The sequence below is a fragment of the Bactrocera oleae genome, chromosome 4 (genome assembly GCF_042242935.1).
Source record: "Bactrocera oleae isolate idBacOlea1 chromosome 4, idBacOlea1, whole genome shotgun sequence".
Classification (NCBI taxonomy): domain Eukaryota; kingdom Metazoa; phylum Arthropoda; class Insecta; order Diptera; family Tephritidae; genus Bactrocera; species Bactrocera oleae.
Window position 1 is genome coordinate 65,219,476 of NC_091538.1, and position 27,634 is coordinate 65,247,109.

General features: G+C 34.5%; 2 protein-coding genes across 2 annotated transcripts in view; both read left to right on the forward strand.

Moving 5' to 3' along the window:
* Hs3st-A (Heparan sulfate 3-O sulfotransferase-A) overlaps positions 1–27,634 on the forward strand; it is a 155,120-nt gene that overhangs the window by 48,286 nt on the left and 79,200 nt on the right. Inside the window, exon 3 of the mRNA XM_014247350.3 lies at positions 22,643–22,664. The gene's annotated coding sequence lies outside the window, so the exon portion shown is untranslated. The remainder of the gene's footprint in view (positions 1–22,642; positions 22,665–27,634) is intronic.
* LOC106627275 (probable salivary secreted peptide) lies at positions 24,647–25,305 on the forward strand. Its single transcript, XM_014247340.3, has 2 exons — positions 24,647–24,935; positions 25,014–25,305. Exons 1-2 carry the CDS (start codon positions 24,747–24,749, stop codon positions 25,188–25,190), a joined length of 366 nt encoding a protein of 121 aa, XP_014102815.2. The 5' UTR covers positions 24,647–24,746; the 3' UTR covers positions 25,191–25,305.

Below are 27,634 nucleotides of genomic sequence, written 5' to 3' on the forward strand. Positions count from 1 at the left end.
TGTGCTTCCCAATATTTTCCCAGGTTCTCTCATAAGAGTTCAGGTATAATTTTTATAATTTCTCACTGTTGCTTCTAAGATAACTTCTCAACTGACTGAGTTAGATAGCGTTGATCCGTAGTATTACTTAGTAGTTTTTCCAAGTAGAAAGATTCCGTTGCATGTTAGTTTTCGAAAATTTTGGAACTTAGATTTTAGTAAAAAAATGTAAAAACTTATACGAAGCATTAAGGGGACCATCGAAACCAGCACATTATAGGTATTTATTTATTAAGTGCTTATTGGTATTTATATTTATCAAATATATAACAATTCTTGGTACAATATGACCAATACTGTTATAGTTAAATTTTTTTTTTTTTGATGGTACGAATATTTAGTAAAACCGCACAAAAATTTCATGCAAACGAGTATGGAGTAGAACGAAGAGATTGGATAAGAATAAACCAGCAACAAAAAAACTTTGAAAAATCTACAACAAAATGTGCCATTGTATTCCCAACAGTTACACGCACCCAACGCCATTTTCTCGTATAACAAACTGAATTCCGTAAAGTTTTGCGTGAATATTTGACGCTATTTAGCTTTTTTTTTTTGGTGTTCAGCTGACAAAAAGTTTCAGCTCTTGCGGCATTCTCAAACGCTTAGCCATTTTGACAATACGAAAAATGGACTTTGAGAGCATTTGCCAATTTAAGTGAATCTGAGCGCGGAATATAAACGAAAACCAATTTTCGGAATTGTCTAAAATAGCAGTAAAACTTAGACCAATATAAAACGCGGCAGGCAAACGAAATGCGAATTTGTTGAGAAATGCAAAAGCAAGAAGTTCTTTCTATTGCATTTTTGTTTAAAATTTATTTCTAACTTTAGTTATTTGTTAACTGCAGAAGTTGCACAAAAGCAGAAAAGGACTGGATTTAGTTTAAATAATTCTTTGACTATTATCCTTATTATTTCTCACAGTTTTGTCATATTTCCATCATTATGACATGCAAATGGCAAAGCGTGTACCTCTGCTTAGTTTTTAATACTTTTTGGACACTTTCGGAGAGTGCGGATTGGTGTTTTATTTTAATTGAACTTATTGCCCTTCAATTATTTATCTAAATTTGAGATATTGCAAACCCCTCGTTAGTTTGTAAAAGATGTAATAAGATTTGTTAAATCTCTCGATTTCCGTACCATTTTTATGATCCCGTTATGTACAAAAGCGGTTCGGGGTTTGAAAATTTTTGCCCACAGCGCCACCTATTGGCTGGATGAGCATAGGATTTAGGTATCATTGGTATAGAATAACCAAATATGAAATTTAGCATACTCATTTCTTTATTTTTGTTGGTCTGGTCTTGGGGTATGCTTTTGAAAAATCCGAAAGTTGAAACCTTTTCATACAGTTTTTCTAATATTAAAAACTAATTATTTCTCAAATATTCAAATTCGTTTTGGGATTTTTACATAAGCTAACATAACCACCATTAGTACATTGTTAACCTTGCTATAATATTAAAAAAAAACCACCCGCTGTGTTAAAGGTTGCTGGGTGAAAGTGTCATTGAAAGTTTAGTCTGCTGCCACTACCACGGCTATCTTCATTTAGCACACCATGGCGTCTCAAGAGAGCAGCACCCGGCAGCGCCACAACTCCCTAACTGATAGAACTGTCTGCTGTATTACGCGCACTGTAAAAAATATTTCGCTGCTGGAATGCTCAATGAACGTTAGTATAATTTTACTTTACACACAACTTGCCCCTTCCAATGTTTTGCCTCACCCGAAAGCTTGCCTTTTTTCGTTGGCCATGCTCATTTTGCACTTTGTTTTCGTTTTGTAGCTCCTTCGCTTTAAGCGAATGGTTTTCGAACACGAAAACGATATACTTGGCCTTCATCATCACCACCACCTTAGTTGCTGCTTGTAACAATAACAAAAACAATTTGTTGCAACAACAACATTTGCAGAATTTCATAAGAATAGTTTAAGCGCTGCAAATGTCAAGCGTGTCGAAATTGAAAACACAAAAGAAAAGGAAAAAACTCACGAAAAGTGGTGAGCAAGCGTAAAAGGTGTCACAAAAAATTTCCAGCGAAGTGAAAATATTACACAGCAGCAATGCTGTGTTGTGACGAAAATAGGTTAAGCAGCAGCTGTTCTCGGGTACGCGATTCAACGTCAGCTCAATTGTCGCAGCTCGCTGTTGGAATTCTTCTGCTACTCGCCTTGACATTTCGCATGCTATTTTTTTTTTTTAAATTTTCTTCCAGTGAAATTCACTGTCGAAGCCAACAACAATTGCAAGTTTATTGCCTGCATTCTGGCTCAACATGACGTATGAGCAACATTTGTGGGTTGAGTTGCAGATTCGTGGAAAATCACTTTTAATTGAACACTTTTTGCCACTTTATGCACCGGAATGCTTTATACAAAAATGCAGTAAAATCGCTGCGCCCTTTTTAAATGCGCTAATTGTTTACTCTACCTGCAGCAGTATTGTGTTAGTTACGTCGCACGTTGGCGGCACTGACGCAAACGGAAGGCAATGCGAGTAAGCGCTAATTAAAATTGGATATTTAATGGCTGTGCAAAATAAGAACGAAGCAAGAAAACGCTAATGGCGAAAAATTAAATCAATGCAAGTACTAGTTATACCTAATAACACTAGCTATGACCTTCGGTAATAGTTATCATGGTTTATGTTTAAAGAAGACATTAATTTGTAGTAAAACTTGTGACCTTTCCAAAGTTTATAATTATAATGTATATATTGAGAAACCTATAAAAGCTTTTCCGTTTGGCAGATAGTATTGAAATAGTGGCCGAAATCATAAATTACTCAATACAAATCTGATTTAACAACAACAGAAAGTTTCCATTGCTTTACTGTTCGTTTAAAGAAATAGCGCGCCGTCTATCGAATATATATATCAAGCAAACCAAGAGGAAATAAAAGCTTTCATAAATGCTTGGATGTTGTAAGAATTGTAATTTTAGTAAATATATCTTGCGTGGGGGGAGGGAAAATATTGTAAGTTATGTCTTTTAAAGCATAAAATGGCTTGGTATTTAGTGCTACGCTAAGCTCAGTCTGTCCTTAATTATTTGATATAAATCAGTAAATGTATCATATGCCAATATTTTTAAAAAACTCACGCGGAAATTTTCATATTTTTAATTAATCTACTTAGCGGCATTTACTGATAAAAATTTAATTGTAGAATTATGACACACACTCTGGCCTCTATACTATATTTAGATTTCAAGTTATTTAAATCAGACAGGCAATATAATAAATAAATCATTTCCAGCATCCAATTTTGAGCAAAGTTGTGAGTTTTCTAAAATTTTACCTACGAAAAGCTACGAAAAAGCTTAAAAGCTTATTTTTATTTTACTTTAGATGAGCTTTCATCAAAGTTTTTTCATTTTATCTTGGAAAAGGAAAAATTAAAGGACAATTAAGAATCGCAATAGCTTAAAAGCTTTACCATGGTATCAATAGTTTCGTATTTCAACCGTAGTATACTGTCATACGTTTAAATCGTGAAAGCTTTATATGAGCTTTCACAAAAGAAAGTTGTAGATGAGCTTTTACAAAAGCTTGTCGGTTTTGATGATTATACACTAACAAACAAAAAAAAATCAAAACTAACATTCAATATCTCATTTAAGTAATTTTTTTGACTATTGACTACAGGAAAGAACTCATTACGTTATTTACCGTTATTTCCTAAGAAATTCGTAAGTGTAGCTACCGGAAACTTCCAACGAAGTTAAATCAAAATTTCTTTAAAAAAAGTGATAAAGTTGTCGCATGTCAAGCTCACATACAAGCGAGAAAACACTATCACAAAAGCTCTTGAAAATTAGGCGAGCACACCTCAGTTTTATATATTTAGAGCGCACATGTGACTGGCTAAGCTTGCATATGGGTATTTACGAGCACATCACATTGTTGTTTAAATAAATAAACATACATACACTCATACATATGTATATAGGCATGTAAAAGTATTTGTGCACATAGATTTGTTTAAAAATAGCGAATAAATGCTCGCAGTGCTGAGTGAATGAACTTTCTGTATGCTTAACGGAACTCAAAACAAATGTATGTGCATATGTGCGAATGCCGTCGACACAACACACACACATATATCCATGCGGCAGTCCAAACTAAGCTCCACTAACAAATCACAGCTTGACACTACAATGTACAATACACTTGCATAAATATGTCTGTAGACTTACGATCCAACATACATATATACATATGCAATGATATATATTTGCTTTGCAGAATATATACACATATAAATATATGTGCACTTGTGTGTGCCTGTGACAAAACTAAATTGGAGTAGTGTCTGTGACAAGTCAGTCAACCAGTCAACCGTTGACTTGAATAGTTAGTTGGTTTGGCTGCTAGTTTGCTGATTGTTTTACCGTTATGTTAGGCTTTGTTTTGCTACGTGCTTAAGGACATTTTTACTAGGGCAGCTGCTGCAATACACCAACACATGAGTGGTGACATATAACTTCGCAGCTCATTGTTGTTGTTGTTGTTGTTGGAAGAAACTCCTCCTCGGCACTTGGAGTCGTTACATCAAAGCTATTATAGTTTCGCACTCTAGTGTTGTCACTTGCAAATGACCGCGTTGGTTCTTAGCTGGTTTGAAGTGCTGACAAATATTTTCGAAATACTTAAATTCTACGACTGGCATGCAAATATAGGTATGTATATACTATATGTAGTACATAAAAATTTGTAAATCTTGAGTATGCCTCGAAACAAGCTGGTTAAATTTACCGGATTATTGCTAATTAAATAAAAACAAATTGCAAGCGATACTTAACATATGTATACCTCTACATATGCACTCACCTATCATATGTATATATGTACAATACATATGCACAGCTCATAAAGTAAGATGGCAAAAGCTGAAGGAAAATTTAAAATTTATTGGAAAATGTACCTTTACTTGACTAATTATGATTAGCTTATGAGTTATCTTCGTTAGATTGGCAGACCTTTTCATCACCCCTGTATATACCGAATACTTATTTCAATAAAAACGTGTGATATTTTAATGAGATTAGGTGGACGTGTTTTCCTGAACATAATGTCGCGCTGAAAATCAATGAAAGCAAATCTTTATTGACCTAATATGATTGCCGATCTTATGGTCGATCGTATGAATTTACTAGCTCAGGAAGAGTGATAAAAGCTGTTCTCAAAAGTGTGGATAAAGCAAATTGGCAGCCAATTCTTGAGATAAAATTTTGAAACTTGTGGCTTATTTGAAAATATATTTTCAATAGTATACTATCGAGCAATACTCCTACTCAAGCCGCATATATCTTGATAATAATCTTCTGTCATATACCATACATAAATCGGAGAATATTTGAGGAATTAAAGTCTGAAATTCAGAGCAAACTTTTCTTAGTATTATTGTGCGGCGTTGTCCAAAATGCATAAAATATTAGAGCTTAAATGGTTGATTTCAATACAAATATCTTGGACATTAAGCAATTAGTATTGAAACTAAAGAGTCTATTACCAAAAATTGCACTCAAAATTTTGTCGAATAATGAATTTTAAATTCCTTTGCAACATTCTTTAATACAAAGTTTTGCCAACTCCTGTTAATTTGCGCCTGACTTTGCTCTTTGAAAATTAAATACGTACTTACGTGCTAAATTAAATATTTATAATTTGCTTTCAATTTCCCATAGAAAATTCGTAGATTATATTAAAAATTTTGCAATTAAAACTTGGCTTTCGATATGTTTTAAAAAAAACTTTTGAGTGCTGGAAATAATGTTTCCATCGAAATTAAGAGCGATTCAATTCTCTTAAATACTTGTTTAAATTTTTAAAAATGTTAGTAATAGTTTGGAATTTGAATATTTCTCCATTGTCGATCATATTTCTGTAATTTGAGAATTCATAGCGTTTATATATATATTTCAGATAAATCATTCGCAAAAAGAATTGACTTAATTAAATACTTGTAATATCATAGCTCAAGAAATTTAATTTAAAAAAATTTAGTTACAAGAAATTTCATTCCATTCTAATAAAAGCTACTTAAGTGCCACTAAAAAGTGTTCGCAAATATATGTAGAATTGCCACACCACGAAGGAGGAAAATAGATTTTTACTGCAAATTAATCAAAGTCATTGCAAAAGCTAAACAAAAATCTGCAATAAACTGCTGTTAAGACAAATAATCATAATTTCTGTAATGAATGCATGTAAGTCGTGGAGAACTGCAGCAGTAGCAAGTCTTAAACGTGTTACGAATTTTCACTCTTTTTTGTTTTGTATGAAATAGAGTACAACTTTAGCAATATAATTTGCAAAATTCATAAAGTTTTTTATGACTTGCGTCAGAGTTTTATGACCACTTTGCTACAACGCAGCTGCCGGCTGCCATCTGCCAAGTAAGTGAAGGCCTTATCTAAGCGAGCAACGGTGTTGCACGCATACATACATATACACAAATATGTGTGTATGTAGTAGTTCTAGCTGCTCGCCAAGATTGTGTGTAGTAAATCTAGTATTTCTTGTTCGTGCCTCTGTTTTTTCTCCCGCTGCTGCTCTTGAAGCTGACGCTAGCGACTGATGGCTGCCACTGATGTTGACGTAAATTTCAAATGTTCCGTTAGTCCTCGTGCGCTGCAATACATTTGATTGTATGCGAAAAAGAAATGCGAAAACTGTGAGAAAGGTAATAACTGTGGCCATTTCACTCCTCTTGGAATTTTAATCTTTTAATTTTTTTCCTTCTATGAAATGTGTCATTTTGCAATATGCCAAGAAGCGCTAAGTAATTGTGTCATTTAATATACATATGTATATATTTAATATAAATAACTGCAATTATTATTTTATAACTGTCAGTTGCCGGCAAAATGCCACATGTCCAATTGTATTTCCAATATGCTACACTTGCCACACTCAGCTTTTGTTAAAAAATATTTTATGATTTTCGTTTTAATTTTATATGCCACGTTTCTGCATGCGCTACATATGTATGTTTGTATGTCAAACATCGCAAAACCACAATATCAATTTAATTAATTAGTGCGCTTCTTCTACCTTTACCTATTTGCTTGCAAAATGGTTGCGCATGTGTATGAATGCTTTCTTAAGTTGAAGTTATAAGTGAAAATAAATTATTCTCTCGTTTTTGACAATGTAATGTCAGCGGGCGTGTTTCGTTATATGAATTAGAAGTACGTGTACCTAATCTATGAATGATTTTTTTCTCTCGATTTTGATCGATCAATTTGAATGACACCTATATGCTATAAGATTCAATCAAAATTGCAAAATTTCATATCGATATCTCACGAATGTATACTTTACAGGGTCGCCAACGTTACATGCTGAATTTTTAAAGCTTCATGGTAAATTTAATATACCCGGTTCAAACTTTATATACCTAATCGACTTAAGTACCGACGGAAGTGGGCTAAATCATTTATTGTTCGCAACAAAGATTAGCCAATAGCACGTTCTCAGCTTATTACACATAAATCTCAGATATTTTTAGACTGCTGCTTAATAATTCTTCATTGTACTGTGTTTTTCTTTTATAATGAAAATAATAATTTTACAACAAAAAGAAATGTTTTATAATAAAACTTTATCGAAAACGACACATCATTACATTAAACACTTTTTTACTACAGCCGCGTAATTTCGCAGGTAAACCACTTCATAAGCATTTATTTTCCATTACCTGTACTCTATTAATTATTTTCAAGCTACCGCTGTCGCTACCTGACACCGAACTGGTATCGCCTCGAATAGTGGCTGGTAGCTAACAACGCCACGGAACACCTAACTTCATATTTCTTTAGGAAATAAGTTAAATAACTTTGAACTTGAACTTTTTATTACATAAAGTTTTCATAGCAACAGCTAGTTTTCTCTCAAATTTCCGCATTGCTCCTTCGTACAATGTAAATAATTAATTTGTGTATTGGTGCAGTGTCACTAGCAGCGTTGCCGTTGCGGTAGCTAAACTTGAAGAAAATATTAAAAACAAGCTGCAAGTAGAATTTATATACGCCTTCATACTATACGTAACTTGTATACATATGTAGCCTTAAGCTCGTGTATATACATATACTCGCTTGTGTTCACCTTGCTGCACATAAATTACATTTGTTTGTACCTTAGCCTGCACACTACCCATTCGCTTTGTTCGCATTGTACACCCAGGCGTATGAGTATTATTTAGTTTGCATTTAGCACATACTCGTATAGGCGTGTGTATGCATGTGTATATGCATGAGTTGCTTAGTTGAGGCTTGTAAATATGACTTCGTGGTATTATTATTGACGTTAATGTCAAGGTCAGCAAGCAAATTGAATATGAAATATTAAATTTCATTAAATGCATAGAGTGCCTATACTCGTCTTTAGCTATATATGTATGTAAGTAATAGACTTATAAATAGAACTATAATTCAGTGAAATGGCTGATCATGTATTTTTAATACCTTTCCAGATCGAAACTTCAAATGATTAGCGATTGAGTGATTTAAGTGATGGGTTTATATTTTTTTCTTAGAATACTAAATTAATTTAAATATTAGACTGCAGGTAGCAGTAGTTGAAATGTTTTGGAAAGGTAATACTAACGAATAGCGTGGCATGAGAATTAGTGAAAGTGAGACTGGAAGAGGAACTGATTATGTATGTATATCAAAAGTTGTTCAACAAGAACATATTAAATCTCATTATACCACGCGTTAAAGTTGTAAACGTCAGTGGGAAATGGTTAACACACCGGGGTGACAAATACTAAAACAGAGAAAGAGAGATAAAAGTATTTGTGAAAAACAAAATAATTGTAATTTGTTTATAATATATTATCTGATTTTTTTGAGCCTTATGTGTCGCTGAGGAGAATCTAATCTAGATAACAATGATTCATGATATTCTGTGGAGAATACCTATCGCTCATTTTTGAAACATAATTTAAACTAATGACTTATGTATTTTGGTTAATACGAATACAGATTTGGCTAATGATTTTGAATAGCTCCAGAGTTAGGGTCTACAGATGCTAGCTTCAAAGTTATTCATCAAATATCACTTTTATTATACTTTATTTCTGTTAACATCTATTATATTATTGGGTCTATAACTACATACATTCGTCCGAATTAATTTCAGTATTTGAACGTTTATTTATGAAAAATAGATGTATTAGTATTATTCAAAGCATAACCCATCTAAAATTCCACGCTAATTTTTGATACCCTGTACTCGTAATCCATTGAGGGCGTTCTGCATCGATCGGAACAAATGGTTGTCATTATGAGTACGACCTGGTAAGACCTCTATTCTATCTAAGACATGGGTTATAAAGTGGGAGAGGAGAAACTTCTCAGCCAATGTTTTCCAAATGGTTTTTAATCGAGCATTACTATTTAGCGTCATGAATATTTGGCTAAGCCATTGATTTCGGTGGTTGGATTTTTTCATTTAAAGTCACAATCCAATACAACTTTCTTTTGTAATCGTCTTTGAACTTCCCGTGGCTTCAACTCATATGGCACCTAATTTTTTTTGTTTTGAATATATTCGGCTGCTTTTAATCATTTTGAAATGGACTTAAGTGACTCCCAAGACTTCTGCGAGCTCTTTTTGTGCCCCCATACTCATCTTTAAACTTGTTTGGCCGTCCAGGACGTTCTTCGTCTTTCAAGCTAAAATCACGCCTTTTAAATCGTGCAAGCTACTTTTGGCACATTCGCTCAGCTATAGCATGTTCACCATAAACTTTCACAAAAATTTGATGACTTTCATCTGGGGTTTTCTTTATATTAAAGTAATGAAGAAGAACTGCCCGCAAAACCCTTTTTTATGCAGTAGTACAGCAGCTCTCCAAAGTATATTGATAATATTAGAACAGAGGAATACTAATCAAGTTACGCCATCTCTTTTCCGACCGCATGAATATAGTTATAAGCTCAATAGTATGACATTAAATTAAAGTTGTTAGAAGTTATTACCATCAAACGAAAAGTTTTGATACTCAACATAAGCCATTTTTATTAAACGAGTATGCGTTTATTTATACTTCAAAGTTATGCTGCCTAAATATAGGCGCGTAAGCAATCTCACCCCACGCAGCCACATAAATATGCAATCTAAATGGAGTTGACAGCTTTCTGACATTACTTAGGGATACACATATAGCTATATACGCCAGCTTTAACCAGCGGAGCTGAAGCTTATTTGTAAAGCGAAGTGGTGTGTGAATAAATCGGTTGAATTGGTGTAAAGTTCGGGAAACGTTTGTTGTGGTGTTTATCAAAAATCGTTGACATTCTTTGCGGCTCCCATTTCTTTAACGCAGTTGCGAGAGAGTGAGTGTATGTGTGTGTTACATAAAGCTCATATTTCCGCAAAGGATATACCATACATATGAGTGTTGCGGAAATGGAAGTGTAAAAAAAAAAAAATTGAATATATATAAATACAAAGCGTGGTAGTAAAATGTTCACTATGACGACAATGTGTAAATGGGCATTGTCGCATGCAGATGTGAGCATTCTATAAAGCGAGAACACTCAAATTTTCTTCGCCAGCTGTGGCCAACAAGTAAATGTGTATATAAGTGTACATATGTATAATGATCAAAATAAATGTGGAGAGTATAAGTAAAGTGGTTGTGCAGGTGTGCTCTCTGCTCCTCGTTAAGCTTACACGGCTACTTGTGGTTGTTTAAGTACCTGTACGCCACCATGCGCCTGCTTAAGTGTGTGGCGTGAAACTGTGTTACTCACTTTCATTTCTATGTATGCAGGCACTCGCTTTGCTTATGCTTGTAATTGAAGTTTTAGTACGTCTTTTCCCCTTTACAGTGTCTCCATTATAAGTGTTAGTGTATGTGCGTGTGCACTAGCGCACTTATATCACTCTTCGTCATAGTGAAATCCTGTAATAGGCATGAAATTTAATGCCATTACTACTTCATGGTTTGCAGTTATTAGTGCTCATTCCACTACTACCGCACCAGCAATGTAAAATTACCAACAACTTAAGTGTAGCGGTAAAGACGTTCATTTGGGTGAGATCAAACGCATTCTCTTTAGGAGATGCTTTTGAATTGCCGCACGTGTTCTGTGCATAATACAAATACGCAGTCATGGGTGTTGTGTTAAGAAAATGTAGTAGGTGAAGACGTTAAGATTCTGATAAAATCTTTACTCGGCCATAGAACTGTTTTCAGTACTTGGATTAAAAATGTCCCTTAAAGATTTTTCTTTACGTCTTCGGATGCTACTCTTCACCACTCTATTGTTATTTCGTGTTTTAATGAACGAGCTCAGTTCTCTGGTAAAGCTCTTAAATACTTAACCTTTTCCAACTGTTTATACCCTGAACAGGGTATAATAAGTTATTACGAAGTTTGTAACATTAGAAGGAAATTCCGGAGACTCCATGAATTTTATTTATAGTTAAATCATCAGCCTGACGAGTTGAATGGATTTAGCCATATCTGTCTGTCTGTATATGTAAAGTTTTTAAGGTATCGATCTGAAATTTCGCACACGTCCTTTTCTCCCCGAGAAACTGTTTATTTGTCGGATATAGTTGCGATACAAAAACTTTTTTATTTGAAAATTAATCTTCATAATATTTTTCATGAGCTATTATCCAATATAATTCTACATTCTTCGAACATATTGCTTAGATTGGACCGATAAAGCGTATAGCTGCCATACAAACTGACTGATCAAAAACAAATTCTTGTAGGGGAAACTGTTTATTTGTCAGGATAACTTATCGGAACCCGCCATAGTTTATTATTATAGGTAGGTAGGTTTAATCTCTAAACAGATTGCTTAGTTCGGACAACTATATCATGTATATATCACACAAACTGACCGCTCTACATCTAGGTAAAGACTTTTTATGCCATTTCGTCATATTACAGCCGAAGTTAAGGTGCTGTGTTGTAACATTTTTGAGGAACATTGGCTTGACTTGGCTTGGCATAAGTATGTACCATACTTAAGACCTTTCTTGTTGATTGCTGATAATATAAGTGGAGAGTTCCCAACAATATATGAACTTTGCTATAACCAGCTGTAAATTTACCACTCTTCCAAAAAAGTTAGCACACATGTACAGTATAGATGACTCCATAATCTTTGGAACCACATATACCCGGATGTCGTAATGTATTATTTTAAATCTTTTCAACTTAATCTCCTCCTCCATATCAGAACTTATGTAATACCACTGTAAATATTCAGGCATCTTAAATAGCTTTTACTATGTGGGTCTTCCCGTCTTTTATTTCCCGCTTTTATTATTGTTTATTATTTGACTTTGTTATTTTTGCTTTAGTTGTTGTAAAACGCTCAGCCTGAGCAGCATATACTTACATAGTATATCCTAGCATAATATAATTCAGCATACATAGACCAGTATTTTTGGATGTAGAACTACAAAAGCATATCCGCCTATATACATATGTACATACGTATAGATACTTACAAATATGATATATGTGATATGTTTTGAAGTGCCACCATACATTCTAGCCGCTTGTTGCTTGCGGTTTGAGTATATAAGCATTGAGCCTTGGCGGCGCGAACAACAACCACTTAATGTCATTTTGAGTTTCTGTTGATAGACGAATCTGATTTTCGACATGCTTGAAATGCATACATAAATGCAAAAGGATTTCAATTTTGGTTTTATTTGTACTTAACCCAAATAAAGACATACACATAAATATAAAGACGTACATATGTATGCCTTTATTGTAAGATTTAAGCGCGCGCGGGGAAGTTTTTATATTTATGAGCGCAGTAGTAATGGGAAATTATTATACTGATAGTATTTATGGCTTTATAAAATATGTACGCATTTAAGGAGAAAATATATAACTATCAGCTCCTCTGAATAGCTATTTAAGGAGGAAATATATAACTATCAGCTCCTCTGAACAGCTAATTTGAATAAGAGAACGCGGCTATAAAGTCCCTGTTCAAACAAAGAGCAGTACTTAAAAGCGATTTTACTGGAATTTTATGTTCCGCAAGGTAGTAAAGGGAGCGCTAACAACTGTGAATGTAAGCTTCATTACACTCAGAGCAGAGAAAACAAATCAAAATCCAATAGATTCGCAACTAGCGCTCGGCTTTAAGGCTCGTAATAGTTCGGAACCCCTGGAAAGGAGATGTGTACTTCCAGAGGTCTGTTGTGTGAATAATTATCTGTAGAAATGTTTGAAGGGAGTTATTCTTCATAATGTTTGAGTTGATGTCAAAGTAATTTGTAGTCTGCCCGACAGTATTTGGGATGTCAGTAGTTCAGATGTTGGATTTTGGAATCACAGACCAAGGTTAGTTTTCGGCCATACTACAAAGTATATTGTATAAAACAAACCACTTAGTAGGAATTAAGCTACACGTAGGTATCAAAAGCTGTGAAAGTCGCTGGGATAGTATTTTTGAAGCGATGTATATTTTAACAGTAATAACAGTAATTACCTTTACATTCACATACCTCAAAGTGTTCGAGTTGATCGATTACTTTAATTCTACAAACACATTAACTTGCTTGCATGCTATTTTTTCGGCTTTGAGCAAAATCATTTTGGTCAAATAAACCAAGAGTAATCACTCAGGAAATAAAGTTATTTTTGTTTTGACGTCAGTTGGCACACGCTTATATGACTACCTCCTTGCTTTGGACAAAAGTCGATGAACTTCGCATATTACTTAAATACTTACTAAGAAAAAAATATAAATTTACACAAATTCATTCACAAACATACTAAGGCGTGTGCCGTTGTCTCTCACTTATAGACAAATTTGCTCAGCCACACCGGAAAAAGCAGTTAAGCATTTGCACACGCCAACTGCCGTTACATAAATATAAAAAAAAAAAATGACAGCTGCGTGGCAGAAATGTGACGGAAAGTGGCGTTAAGATGACGTCAAAGTGTCAAGTCGAAGGCAGCAAATATAAACAAAGATTTCGTAGGCAAGTGGGAAGTGATAAAGTTCATGCAATCATTTGCGAGTCGATCAAAGATAATTAAAGATGAAATATGAAGGTGTTGCGCATGAATAATGCTTTTTACATTCGTTTTACTACATGTATACTACTATAAAAAGCTGTGTAAAGAGAATGTTACAAAATATAAAAAAATGTTACATAATTTACTGAATAATGTATATGAAACGATTCATAAACGGATATATATATATTTGTAAAACAAAATTTTGTTAAAATATTCTACTTTTGATTCATTCGTGAATTTAGCAAATAAATTTAAATTTTTTATGGTTCGACTCAACACATTTTGGTTAAAGTTTTGGGTATGAAGCGTGTCAATTCCTGAATCTAATGCAAAATAGTTGAATAGAGGTTTCAAAAGGTATGCTTGACAATGTAGCCGAGAACCCTGAATTCATCAAACGCATCATTTTTGGTGACGAGAAGTGGGTTTATGAATATGGCAGCGAATACATAGCTTTTTCACCACGATATTGCGCCGTCACATTCTGGCATTGTTGTAATTGACTTTGTGGCTAAACACGAAATGAGAGTCATTCCTCAGCCATTGTATTCGCCAGATTTGGCTCCCTGTGTTGTTTTTTTTTCTTACAGGGTACCTTCCATTCTTAATAAATTAATAAATTATTAACTGAATAAGTAGAGATGTTGTCTTTGTCTTGTGGGGTTCTTTGTAAAGCATATGCCGGCAATCTTCGTAACAGTGAAAATCATCACTCGAGCCCAGGTCGAGTAACAGTATTTTTTCGAAGACTCCAAACACTTCGGCTGAATTATTCGGATTCGAAAGGAGTTAAATCAAATGTGTGCGCTTTGATATCCTATCAAGGTTAAGTAAAAGTGAGGTCGTCTTACGATTTTGAGGTTTTGAATTGATTGGGTGTTGTAAAGTAACTGCGGAAATAGTTGAAAATTTTCAACAAAATCAATAGGAAAATCCTTGAAAAGCTCCAGTTATGGAAATTGTTTGCAGTTCCCATTTATTTTCCATTATAAATTCTTCTAAATTCCCAATTCAAACATTTTTTGTAGTCACTCAGTTAATGTCATTGCTTAACATAAGCTAAACCACACTCGTTCGTATACATAGTATGTATTATCTATGTTAAAGTATATTTATATTGCTCAAATTGAATTCGCGTGTTTTGTGTCACATTGAGTCTTCTTGGCTTGCCGCCCAACATGAAAGTTCAAGTAGTTCCATTGACTTTGGATTCAATGAGTGTCTGGTGTCAACAACCGTGTTGGTTTGAAAAAAGTCAATAATGAAAACTTAACCGGGTATGATAGATACATTTCTGCTAGCTGGCAACCTATTAAGATATTTTCATGTCTCGTTGCAATGAATGAAAGTTAAGTATAAAGCTGGTCATGAAAGCTCAGTTATTTAAGTTCTATTAAAATTATATGAGATATTTGTTTAATAACAGTTTAAAAGCTTCTAAATTATTTAGAATGTGAGTGAGTTAAATTATGTTAGGCAAGTAAAATTTAGTCCGGCTAAATCATAAGCAAACAAGCAAACTTAACTATGAAAAGTCGTACACCAAGTTCTCTCCATTACAGTAAAAGCGCAGAAGGAAGGAGACTACATACAATTAAAATCAGATTAATTTAGGGAAGGAGAGAGAGAGTGGAGACACCTAACATTTCCTTTCAATACACATAATAGATTTTGATTGACATTAGGGTTGCTTCGTACTCACTTTTGAATTTGTTCATTAAATTTTTGCAAAAATACCGTCGAATAAAGATCTTAAGAGAGTTGGCTGCAAGCAAACGAAACCTTTAAAATCAATCTTCGTATGCTTCCCAAATTCAACAAATCGCCAAAAGCAACACACCATTAGGTAATTAAGCCCTTAAAAAGTTATAAGCTGGATAAGCCTTTGTAACGGACTGAGGTAAAAATATGTAATTTTTTTCAAAGAGTCTAAGTGAAGTTTAATGGTTCGATAAGTATAACTTCAATGGTTGATATACTTGTACATTTCTTAGTCTAAGAAGCTTCCTACCTGAAGGTATAGTTCGAAATAAGCACGGCACTTCGACATACAAGTAGATCAAAAGCAGATATCATTTGTTCGGGAGTCTCATGTTTGATAAAGGGTAGGTTACAATTCTTCTTATTCCTTGGTTGGCAGAACAATATGCTCCCAAATAGTGGCATTATCAACGAATGCAGTATGTGCCTACTGTTCCGTGAGTCTTCGACACGAACTCCTCTCCCAAGGGCAAAGGTTCCACCACTGAATGTGCTTAAAATATGGATTTTTCTCTTAGCTGTACTGTTCGGAGTTAGGAATAAGACAGCCATTTAAACTGCTGGACCACTGTAGTATATTTCAAGCTTCAAGGTTTTTGCTATCGGGAAAGCCGCGTAGTTAGCCTCTAATGCGTCAGCTGGTAGAGTTAGCATCTACGTGCACAGCCAAGCAGCAACAAAGTCAATAACCTCGTTTCGTATATCGGCCAAAAGTGTCTTTGGTAGCAGGGTCTCCAAAGTGGTACCCAATATCCAACCATAAACCGCTCTTCGGTTCTTCTTTGCATAAAATCAATTAGCTTAACATATTTTTTTATATAATTTCGTTTAGTCGGAGTCCTCCATAACGCTATAATGTTTTCACAGCGATAAAAATTTTACTACTTTAAGTTATTAAAATACATGTTACAGTTAGAAATTTCACTGCAACACATGCACGCTCTAAAGCACACCCTTTCTCTTACTCACTCTCTCGCTCATCGCGTTGTGCTCGCTTAATACTTTAATAGAAATTTTGCGGAAAGCTGCTAACTATAAAACGTCAATTACGAGTAATTTAAAAAAGAGCTGGAATTAGAAGTGACTATGCACCAGTTAAGCTGACCTTGTGTGACCTAATAAAAGCAACACCGTTAGAGAGCACCGCACGCACCGACACTCAGCCGTCGCCTTAGTACACGTTATAAATGCAAGCGAAACGATGCGAAGCTGTCGACGCCACGGGCGAATTGGGGCCACCAAGGACTGAACGTGAAGTGAGCAAATGTAAAGCGCAAGAAGTGAAAGTGAAGTGGTCGAGTTGAGTTGAGTCAAGGACCATTGACGCACCACTTCGCTTTGTTGGCGGCAACAACACGTACACGAAAACACAGCTGCGTGCAAATGTACAAGCAAAATGTGCTCGGGGATGTAAAGCGAGCGCAGCTGTTGCCCTTCACGTACCGTTACGCACCATAGATGCGTTACCAACATACAAACATACATACTCGTATGTATAGACATTATGTAGGCGAAATTGTCAACAACCAAAGCATAAAAGCAATAACAACAAAACCAATAGTATTCTGCTCATACTCGCAGAAAGAGAAACGTGAATTTTGAATTAGTTGAAAAGAAAATGGAACGAATGGCGCAGCTGATGACACAATGAATGTGTCTGAGTGAAAAGTGATAGGACGGGGAGGGTAAGTAGTGCGGTTTAATAAGAAAGAGCAATGAGCGCGAATATAATGCATTATTTTTGTTGTTCTGATGAAAGCGGTAGGTGGGGGCGGAAAGTAGAACGAGTGCGAAAAGGAATCTGATGTAATTGGCAATATTAAAAGGAAACGAAGCGTGTTCCTGCATAATCAGCATGACGCGCGCTAAAAATAAGCAGTCGATCAAGTAGCAAATATAAACAAACAACAAAAACAAAATACAAAAAATAATAATAAGATAATAAACAAGTAAGGAAGGGCTAAGTTCGGATGTAACAGAACATTTTATACTCTCGCAAAGTCAAATGGTATACTCGTTTGAGATTTTTGCACTATTACCAAGAAATATGAGAATGAGGTTATGTACCGAATATGATTGAAATCGGTTAAGCAGATCCCAAGATATGGGTTTTCACCTAAAAGTGGGCGATGCCACACCCACTGCCTAATTTTGAACGCGTTCCCTATAAAATCATCTCCTACTATCCCAGAGATAAAATTTAATGTCTCTGGCATATTTCGTGCTTGCTTTATCGCGCTTTTAGTAGTTTTTAACAGTACCGTTATACGGGAAGTGGGCGGGGTTGTCACCCGATTTCAGCCAGTTTTTATAGAGGTACCAAAAACATTTGTTCTCAGTGAATTTGTTATTATAGCTTTAGCGGCTTAGGAGATATGCACATTAAACCTATAAGGGGGCGCCCATTTTAAACCTTTTTTAAAACTGCAGATGCCCTTCTCTAATGTGATCTTGTATACCAAATAACAGTTTTGTATCTTATTGTGGAGTTTACTCAGGGCAATTTTTTTGTTTTTGATTAATGGCGTTTTGTGGGCGTGGCAGCGGACCGATTACAAATGCATAACCAACCGTTTTACGTTACTAAAAAATATCTGTACCAAGTTTGATAAGGATATCTCAATTTTTACTCAAGTTACAGATTGCACAGACGGACGGACGGACGGACAGACGGCCAGACAGTCACAAATTTCAACTCGTCTCTTCATCCTGATCATTTATATATATAACCCTATATTTAACTCGATTAGTTTTAGGTGATACAAACAACAGTTAGGTGAACAAAACATTTATACTCTGTAGCAACATGTTGCGAGAGTATAAAAACAAACAGGAAAGCAACATATAGGCGAGAAACAGCCGCTACAGCACAAAGCAACAATGGTAATGAGGTGAGTGGGAAAGGAGAATAAAAAATGAATTAACTAAAATCGCAAGCGCTTGTCGCTTGTAAGTGCTGATGTCGGAGAAAAACTAAAAACAGAATACTAAAAAACCTATTGAATGACAAATGTTGAGTGAAAGGCATAGAACTGAGTCTCGTGGGGGCGTGTGAGGATTTTAGCTACGTAAATAAAAGTGACATAATGCTGGCAGATGATCAAAAAAAAAAAAAATAACACGAAATAAGCAAACAAAAAAAAACAACAAAAAGCAACGTCAGTTACGACACAATGTCAATGACAATGGCGAAAGAGTATGGGTTGATTGTATGAAGAAGGGGTGTATAGAACGCTGAAATTATTGTTAAACTCTTGTAACATGCTGCTACAGAGCATAATAGTCTTGTTCAACTCACGGTTGTTTTTATCAACGAAAACTAATCAAGATAGATCGAGTTATATATATATAAATGTTCAGAATGACGAGACGAGTTGAATTCCAGGTGACTATCTGTCTGTCCGTCTGTCCGTGCTAGCGGAAACTTGAGTAAAAATTTAGATATTTTGATAAGCCTTGAAACACATATTCTTTGGCACACAACGGAAGTTGGTTACAGTTGGGCGGAATCGGTCTATTGCCAAGCGCACAAAACGCCATTAAACGAAAACTTTTAAAGTACGAGAGATCGTAATAGCCAGGAACACTTGTAATTTAAAAGTGGGCATAGCTCCACCCTCTAAATAGTTGAATGTACATATCTCTTAAACTGCTTAAGATATTTCAACCAAGCTTGTTGAAAATAATTCACTTTATCCCCTTTTCAAATTCTGTGAAAATGAGTAAAATCGGATAATAACCACGCCTGCTTCCCATATAACAAACTTTTAAATTCTGTCTCATTCTATTACTTTACATATCAAATCAAATTATCAGAATAAAACTGTGCTCAAACAGTGCCCTGAAAATATTTAATGTTGCATGTTTTTTAAGTGCTTTTTTACGCTCGAGTCGAATATAAAATTTTGGAGATCTGAGTTTTTTTTCATAAGCGAGTTTGTGGAAATGCATACGGTTCACAAATAAAAAAATTTGCATACAAAAGCTTGATTTTAACCAAATAGTTTATATGACAGATATATGCCACATTAGTTCGATCTGAACACAATATTCGGAGATTGTAGCGCTGCTTTGGAAAGTAATTTATCCTAATTTTCGTGAAGATATCTTGTCAAATAAAAAGTTTTCCGGGCAGCTATACGAGTGCCAGTGATTTTGACAAATAAGCCGCGTCTTGAAGAAAAAGAATCTTGTGAAAATTTTCAGATCAATATCTCAAAAACTGAGGCACCAGTACGCGTAAATCAACATTACAGTTGTGTTACGAAGTTGAATCACATGACTTAGACTGATAACGTTTCACGCGCTATATGGTTTGTTGCAGCGACGACTCAACTATTTGGTACCAGGACGATAGAAAGTTACGCGAGGAACTATAAATACGTAAATCGTGACAGTAAAACTTGCTTCATATCGAATTTTTAAAAATTATCTACCAGTGATTCTTTTGAAAATTACATCACACCGGACTCTCAGGTGACGTTTTTTCCAAAAATTTAGATTCTCCTTATTTATTGAAGAAATAATTTGACTCGCCGCTTTCTAATTTCTGCAAGAACAAACGAGCTCCTAAAGAGTTAATCCTCTTAAAGTGTAAAAAAGATTTACAATGTATAGCTTCTAAATATTTTAACAATTCTTTGCGCAAAATTATTCCTCACACAACACAACACTTTCCTTGGATATCTGCCCAACAGCACTTTCAAACTCACTTACCCCACAACTCGTTCGCTCTTGGCACTGACAGTGAATTTGCCCGTTAATTTCTTCTTGCACAAGCCATGGCAGCAGTCCAGCGCAGAGGTGTGTCTAAGTGGATTAAGAGCTGTTTGAAAGGCATTTAGAGCAAACAATTACGGCTTAAGGCAACTGCTGCGGCACATGCGGCTGCAAAATAAATAAACAAGCCAGCAGCGATATAGTTGATGCTTTCAAAATAGCAGCACAAGCAGATTGAGTAAATATAACTGAGAAGGAAATGGTTTCAGTTGTTTTATTTGGTATTTGCATAATAAAAAACTGTAGTCTTAAAAATAAGCCGTGTGCTTTTAAGTTAAAAATACCAAAGTATATTATATATAATGAAAAATCTTCAACAGCTTGAGCTAATATCATGTTTTTTATTAAACATATCTATTTATTTGAATGAAAAGATAGTTTACAATAAAAAATGGCTTTGACTGCACCGAATCTATCATACCCCTCACAGGTGCATTTCTTATATTATTATAGATTATAAAAAGTAATTGATCCTACTATTGATCGATCAGTTAGTCAGAATCGCCGCTATATGCCATAGTGGTTCGATCTGATTAATAAGTTCGGAGATTGTAACAATGCCTTGGACAATAATCTATGCCAAATTTCGAAAAAAGATAATTTTTCAAATAAAAAATTGTTCCATACAGAAACTTGACTTTGATCGGTCAGTTTGTATGACAGCTATATGGTATAGCAATCCGATCAGAACAATTTTTTCTGGGTTTATTGCGTTTTTTTGGCAAGAATCCGTGCCGAATTTCGTGGAGATATTTTGTCATATAAAAGTTTTTTATTTAAGAACTTGGTGCCCTGGTGGTCCGATATCGGCGGTTCCGACAAATGAGCAGATTTTGGAGAATTAAGCGACGTATACAAAATTTCATATCGATATCTCAAGAGCTGAGTCAACAGACGGACATGGCAAAATCGAGCTTTAACGCAGTTGAAATGCGAAATTTACCGCTTCTAAAGCCAAACGGATTAGCCCCCAACCTAAATTCCAAAAATCTAATGCTTAATATATGAACATAAGACATATACACATAAATATGGAAAGACTATTTACCCAGCGGCTTTTTCATTCAAGTCATAGAAGTGCTATTGGAAATAAGTGCACGTCACCAACACAAATACAAAAGCAATATTAGAGCAAGCAAAAAATGTGTGAAGAAAAAGTATTCTTGTAATAAACGGCGTAACAATAAGCGCTACACATGTACATATATACATACACACAAACAACTAACAGGAAGTGCTCCAGGATATGCACAATTGGTTACACATTCGAGTGGACGTGGCGCATAAAGACGAATGCCTGTGTATTAATATATTTGTATGCGTGTGTATATGAGCATGTTTCATATTTTTATCTTCGCAAGTAATATTTACTTAACAGTAACATATTGAACACATTGCGTATAAATATGCAAAGCAAAGTGCGCCAGCTTGTACAAAAATCGCATTTTACAAGGCTTTTGCGTGTAAATCTATGCATGTGTGTATGTGTGCTTGAGCGTTGTGTAAAGCATATGTATTATCCTGCGGCTATGCTGTTTTTTCTTACTTCTAATATTGAATGCTTGTTCCCCAAACTTCGTTCGATGTTTTAAAAAAGTTGTGCGGGCGACACAAGTACCGTTAACACACACTTGTGCTCTTAAAATTGTTTGTATGTTTGTCGGAAAGGCATATAAGCTTCATATTTTCTCATGATTTTGTTTATGCTACATGCCACAATGAAAATACAATTTTTTTTGGTAATTTGAAATATTGTCGGTATTGGGAAAGTAAACTTCGTTTAAAGTTTTATGTTTGGTATATTAGAAAATAGCGCTTGCAGGGATGTATTGCTCAGTATTTTATGTTTATTGCTTATGAATTTCCTTTTATTTCTTTTATGGTATGGCCACATACGAAATTAAAATATAAAAATAACAGCATTCGTTTCTAAAATATTATATTTTCTTATTCGATTGGCATAAAATTGAAGTTTTGAAAAGCTTTAAAATATTTTTGCAATTCTAATTGTGCTTGCTTTTATTTTTCAGATATGTGTCCATAAAAAATGTGGTAAGTAGTTTTTAATATATTTAGAGATTTTCTGTGCTTATGGCTGTATTAAATGTGCATTAATTAATATCTATACATTAATTGAAATTAAATAAGTTTTTTTTAGTTAAAAACTACTGAATATTAAAAATAATGGATTTATCCCCAAACTAATTCACCTGAAATCTGCGACACAACAATCCATAACATTAAGGCACAGTATTGTCTTCCAATTGATAGCGGAGGCGCAAGGTTAGGGTTGTATTATTACTCATTCATAACTGAACTAATATTTTTGAATGATTCTGGGAAGCTGTGATTAAAAATTGACCTTTCGACTACAAAGCTTTCACTGCATAGCTAGCCCATTCAGTGATTTTTATATTATATAATATGTAACAAAAGCTTGTTTTCAACAAAGGTTTTTCTCAAAGTTTCTTATAGTGGAAGCTCATCGTCTTCTTAAAACTTCTGACAAAAATACAAGCTTCCATTCTGTCCTTAGCAGTATATAATAAATAAAAATTAAATGTTTTGTAGATTTACACGCTCAGTAGGTAAGTTCATTTCTCAACACATCCTGAGAATATTCTTAGTCCCAGCAAAAATTAAATCTCTTTCTTGCATAATGAGAGTGCTGTCACAGAGTTACCAGTTCTCAAAATTTTACATTTCTTGCGAGACTAAAAACCATATTTTTTTGCGATCTGTTAGGACAGATTACAGCCTATATTGAATTGGTTTTCTCATAGCTTAGAATAGAGTGCTATAAAAATTTTATTCTACCGCAAATTGCGTGACCACAGAACAAATTTAGTTCAAATTATAAATGTAAAACAGTCTTGGAAAATTTAATTTTGGCCTAAATGAGCTCGGCTCTTCACATTATTATACATTTTTTAATACCCTGAACAGGGTTTGCTCCGCAGTTTGTAAGAAGCAGAAGGATACGCCGGTGACCATATGAAGTATATACATATGTATATGACGAGCTAAGTTGATTTAGCCACGTCCGTTTGTCTATCCGCCTGTCTGTCTCTATATATGCGAACTGCTCCCTCCGTTTTTGAGATATCGAACAGAATTCTTTCATATGCTCTTTCTCCAGAAGAAGGTATTCATCTTATCGGAACCGCCGATATCAGACCACAATAGCATATAGCTGCCATAAAAACGGAACGATCGGAATACAGGGATTATATGGACAGCTTCATTGGCGAGATATCTTCACGAAATTTGGCATGAGTTATTACCTAAGGCAATAGTGTAATCTCCGAAGAAATTGCTCAGATCGGAACACTATAGCAGTCTCCTGACCTGATGTAGCATTAACCAAGGTTTCGATAGCCTAATTAATAATGCTGTCTTTTCTAAGCAAGCAAGATCTTGCTCATATTTTTTGGAACTTCCGGCATATGCTTTAATAAAATAAATAAAATAATTTGTATGCCTTTTTTTCCAACTGTTCTTACGAAACCATTGGTTTTTGTTAAAAAAGTAACATACAACCAGCTATCTATTTGATAGACATAAGCAATTAGAATTCTTTATACTTTTTTAGAAATTTCTGCATATAAGAGTGATATCATTGCGAAATATAACCCAAATAAAATGAGTCACTTTCGGTAATAAAGAATAATTGTGTGTATTTGCGCAAATGCACTTCCTGTTATAAAACAAAAGTATTTAAACAGCAGCGGTATGACTATTTGCGGTTGAGCCACAACAGTTATCATATGAAAATAAGTGAGCAAAATTAAGTAGTTAATGCACAAAATGCCTCCGTTGCTCATAAATAAAAATATATACTGAAGTATACATGTCATATGCTTAACTACATTCATGTATGACATTTATTTAAACAAGTGCTTTGCATACAAGATAAGAACTATCTGGAAGTTGAAGTAGCTTATCTCGATAAACATAAGATCGTACGCAAGTCTGTATGTTTGCTTGTTTGTATTTGGTTCAATGCTAGTGAAGTTAAGCGAATTTAAACTTTTGCGATCAGTTTGAAATTAAATACCGTAGCATTAGCTTAAATTGTTTCGAGAGCAGTATTTCTTACATCTTAATCTTAAGCGCTAGTAACTAACTAACAAAATGAAATTTGCATTCACCTTCGTGTTCATCGCACTATTTGCACTTGTGGTAGCAGCCAATCAAACGGCGAGTCACAATCTTATCCTGGGCACACGACTGCCAGGCGATCGTCATTTGGTTCGCGAAGTAGTCTTCTCTAAATCTGGATTTATGCGCAAGAAGTCCGGTGACTATATGTTCGATCAGCGGGTGCGTGTTGTGCTAGAAATACGAGAAAAAGTAAACATTGTGTAATGAATATTAATATTTTACTTCTTTCGGCTTTAGAATGTACCCTATCCAGCGATTATTACAAGCATCGAAGTGAAGGATCAGTATATAAATGGCAATGGTGGCTTTGCAACGCTTACGAGCGGTGGTCCAGGCTTCAATTTCGTGAAATTACATTTTACTAGTCAATGGTGGCGTGGCTATAATTTCGTCATTGATATTTATGGAAAGTAACTGTTAATTAGCAGTAACTCTTTATTGGTTAAAACTGTGCAATATAAATATTTGTGATCTTCTTAAATCGAACTCGTGCAATAAAGCGTGATTTTACTAGAAAATTTTATAAAAATGTGCGTTTTAAGTAGTTGTAGAGATCACAATGTGTCTGATAAATAATATGATCTCTACTTAGCTTTAAAAGAGGGTTGCTGCGACTTTTTTTTAAATTCATAACTCCTAAAACTAGTTTAGTTTTGTTTAAAAACAAGCAAACATACCGTTTATCGTGAAAAGCTTTCCGTAAAGCTTGCTCAGGTGAAAGCTCAATAAACAGCATGAAGTAAATTAGAGAAAAGCTGTCAAAAAAAAGAAAGCTTTCATAATAATATTGTTTCACCGAATATAGGAAATGGTGAGCAAAATAAATATTAAGAGCCCCAAAGCAAATCGATAGAATACTTGTATTATTTCGCTTTATTTAGTTCATACAATTTTTTATCGAGAAAAGTTAGACGATAATTTTAAATAAATTTTCCGATGTATATATTTTTCTCTTAAGAATTAATTAATGAATAGCTGAAATATACCGTACATCACTGGATTTGAATAATTCGCAAATATGTCATTAAAGAAAGTGGATTTTTGCTAAAAGTATCGATATTTTGGAATTGACTTTAGTTATTTATACGCTGTATGAATCAGTGATTTGGGTGGTTTGAATGTCTTGAGTTTGCATCTGGATATATAGTAATGATTTTTTCATAAATTATGCGAAAGTTTAATTCTGCAACCTCCCGCATTACTTTAAATTCATTCAGAGCATCATCTGAAAAATTTGTAATTTCCCTTTTTTTTTATAATAAGATAATAATATTAGTCACTATTTTCATTAACATTTTTTAAAACTACACGTCTTTCCGAAGTCCTGGATCCGCTGCTGATATGATCATATCTTTACTCGTTTAACTTTTTTTCACGAAGTTTTTTTTCTACTTTTGTCTTATAAATATAAAGCTGGTGAAATTCGAATCAAAGAGTGATACCAGACCCCATTGCTCAATAAATTTTAGTATTAAAACCTCAGTTTAAGTCATGAAGTCAGTTTTCGAAGATGAGTAATTGGTGTTGATGGCCTAAATGTCGATGGTCGGAGACAAATATCATATTTTAAGAATCAAAAACTTGAAAATCAGTTATTAGTCAGAGACATATCAAACTCTAAAGCTATTATACCATATGGCGGACAGTGACCTCGGGTGAACCGTATCCAGATTAGGCAAAAAATCACCTCCGAAAAAAATAACAAAACTAAAGTCTAAAAAATTTACTTCTAAAGTTGTTTCTTTTTCTGTCCTCCACTGTCAATATTTACTAAATTATTCCCGGAAATAATATCTGAGCTATGTTTGGCAGAATATGGTTATTGATGGAGGGTAATGCTACCTAAGTTGTTATAAAAATATTTCAATGACCGCTGTGCAATGCCGGATATATGAATTAAATTACAATGCAGAATGCACACAAAATAAAAACACATACAGATTTACATACAAACACCTTATCATATCCATATAAACACTTGAGTTAAGCAAACAGATTAATTTGTTTACCAAAAAAGGTGCTCCAACGGAGATCAGTGCCCGCATCAAAATAGTATAATACATACATAATTATTTATTTAATATAACGCTTAAAAGTTTACATAGTTACAAATATATCTACGAGTATTTATATAAATATTATGTAAACAAGGCTTTTGCATAACTTTGCCAGCAGGAGAATATAATTTAAAACCAAAATAGAACCGAAACCAAAGTCAGAACCGTAAATGAAACTGCATTAACTCGCTTAAGCACACGCACACACACAAACCAACAAACATCGGCGAAATAACAGTAAATATAAATAAAAGCAAATGCCTATGTTAGGGGCAAAGGCGAAATTAATATCTGCGTGTCCAATGCAAATTATCAGGGGAGTCATTTGGTGTTCCTGAATGGGGCGGGGGTTCCTGCTTGTTGCCGTAGATTATGGCATGCCGGACAAGTTGGTGCGCCAATGCCGCCATATAGCTTCCAGCCATCGGCAACCAGTAATTCGGTGCCAGACCAAATAGCGGCGATTGTGCCCTCTGAAATTTTTATTTGCTGGTACAGTTAGGCAGCCAGCTTGCGCTCGCTAACTTAACAACAGTTTAGGAAATTCTCGTAGCCTTCTGGCTATAATCTAAACAACTGCCAACTTTATGATTGTATTATTGTTGTCTTTTCTGTATATTTAGTTCTTTTCATACCAAAAATATATATATTTGAAGGCGCATACTGCCTCGAGAGTTTTGGCTAATAATTTGAAGCTTTACAAATTCCTGGTGTATTCGATTGGTTTTGAAATGACCTAGAAGCTCTTGTTGTTCCGGTTGGTAATGTTTATGTTATTCTTTTGTTCAATATTTTTGGTTT

Excerpts from the sequence above, each read along its gene's own strand:
- LOC106627275 (XM_014247340.3), top strand. The coding sequence starts at position 24,747 with ATGAAATTTGCATTCACCTTCGTGTTCATCGCACTATTTGCACTTGTG. Across the intron at positions 24,936-25,013 it reads ACTATATGTTCGATCAGCGG|AATGTACCCTATCCAGCGAT; the intron begins GTGCGTGTTGTG and ends TTTCGGCTTTAG.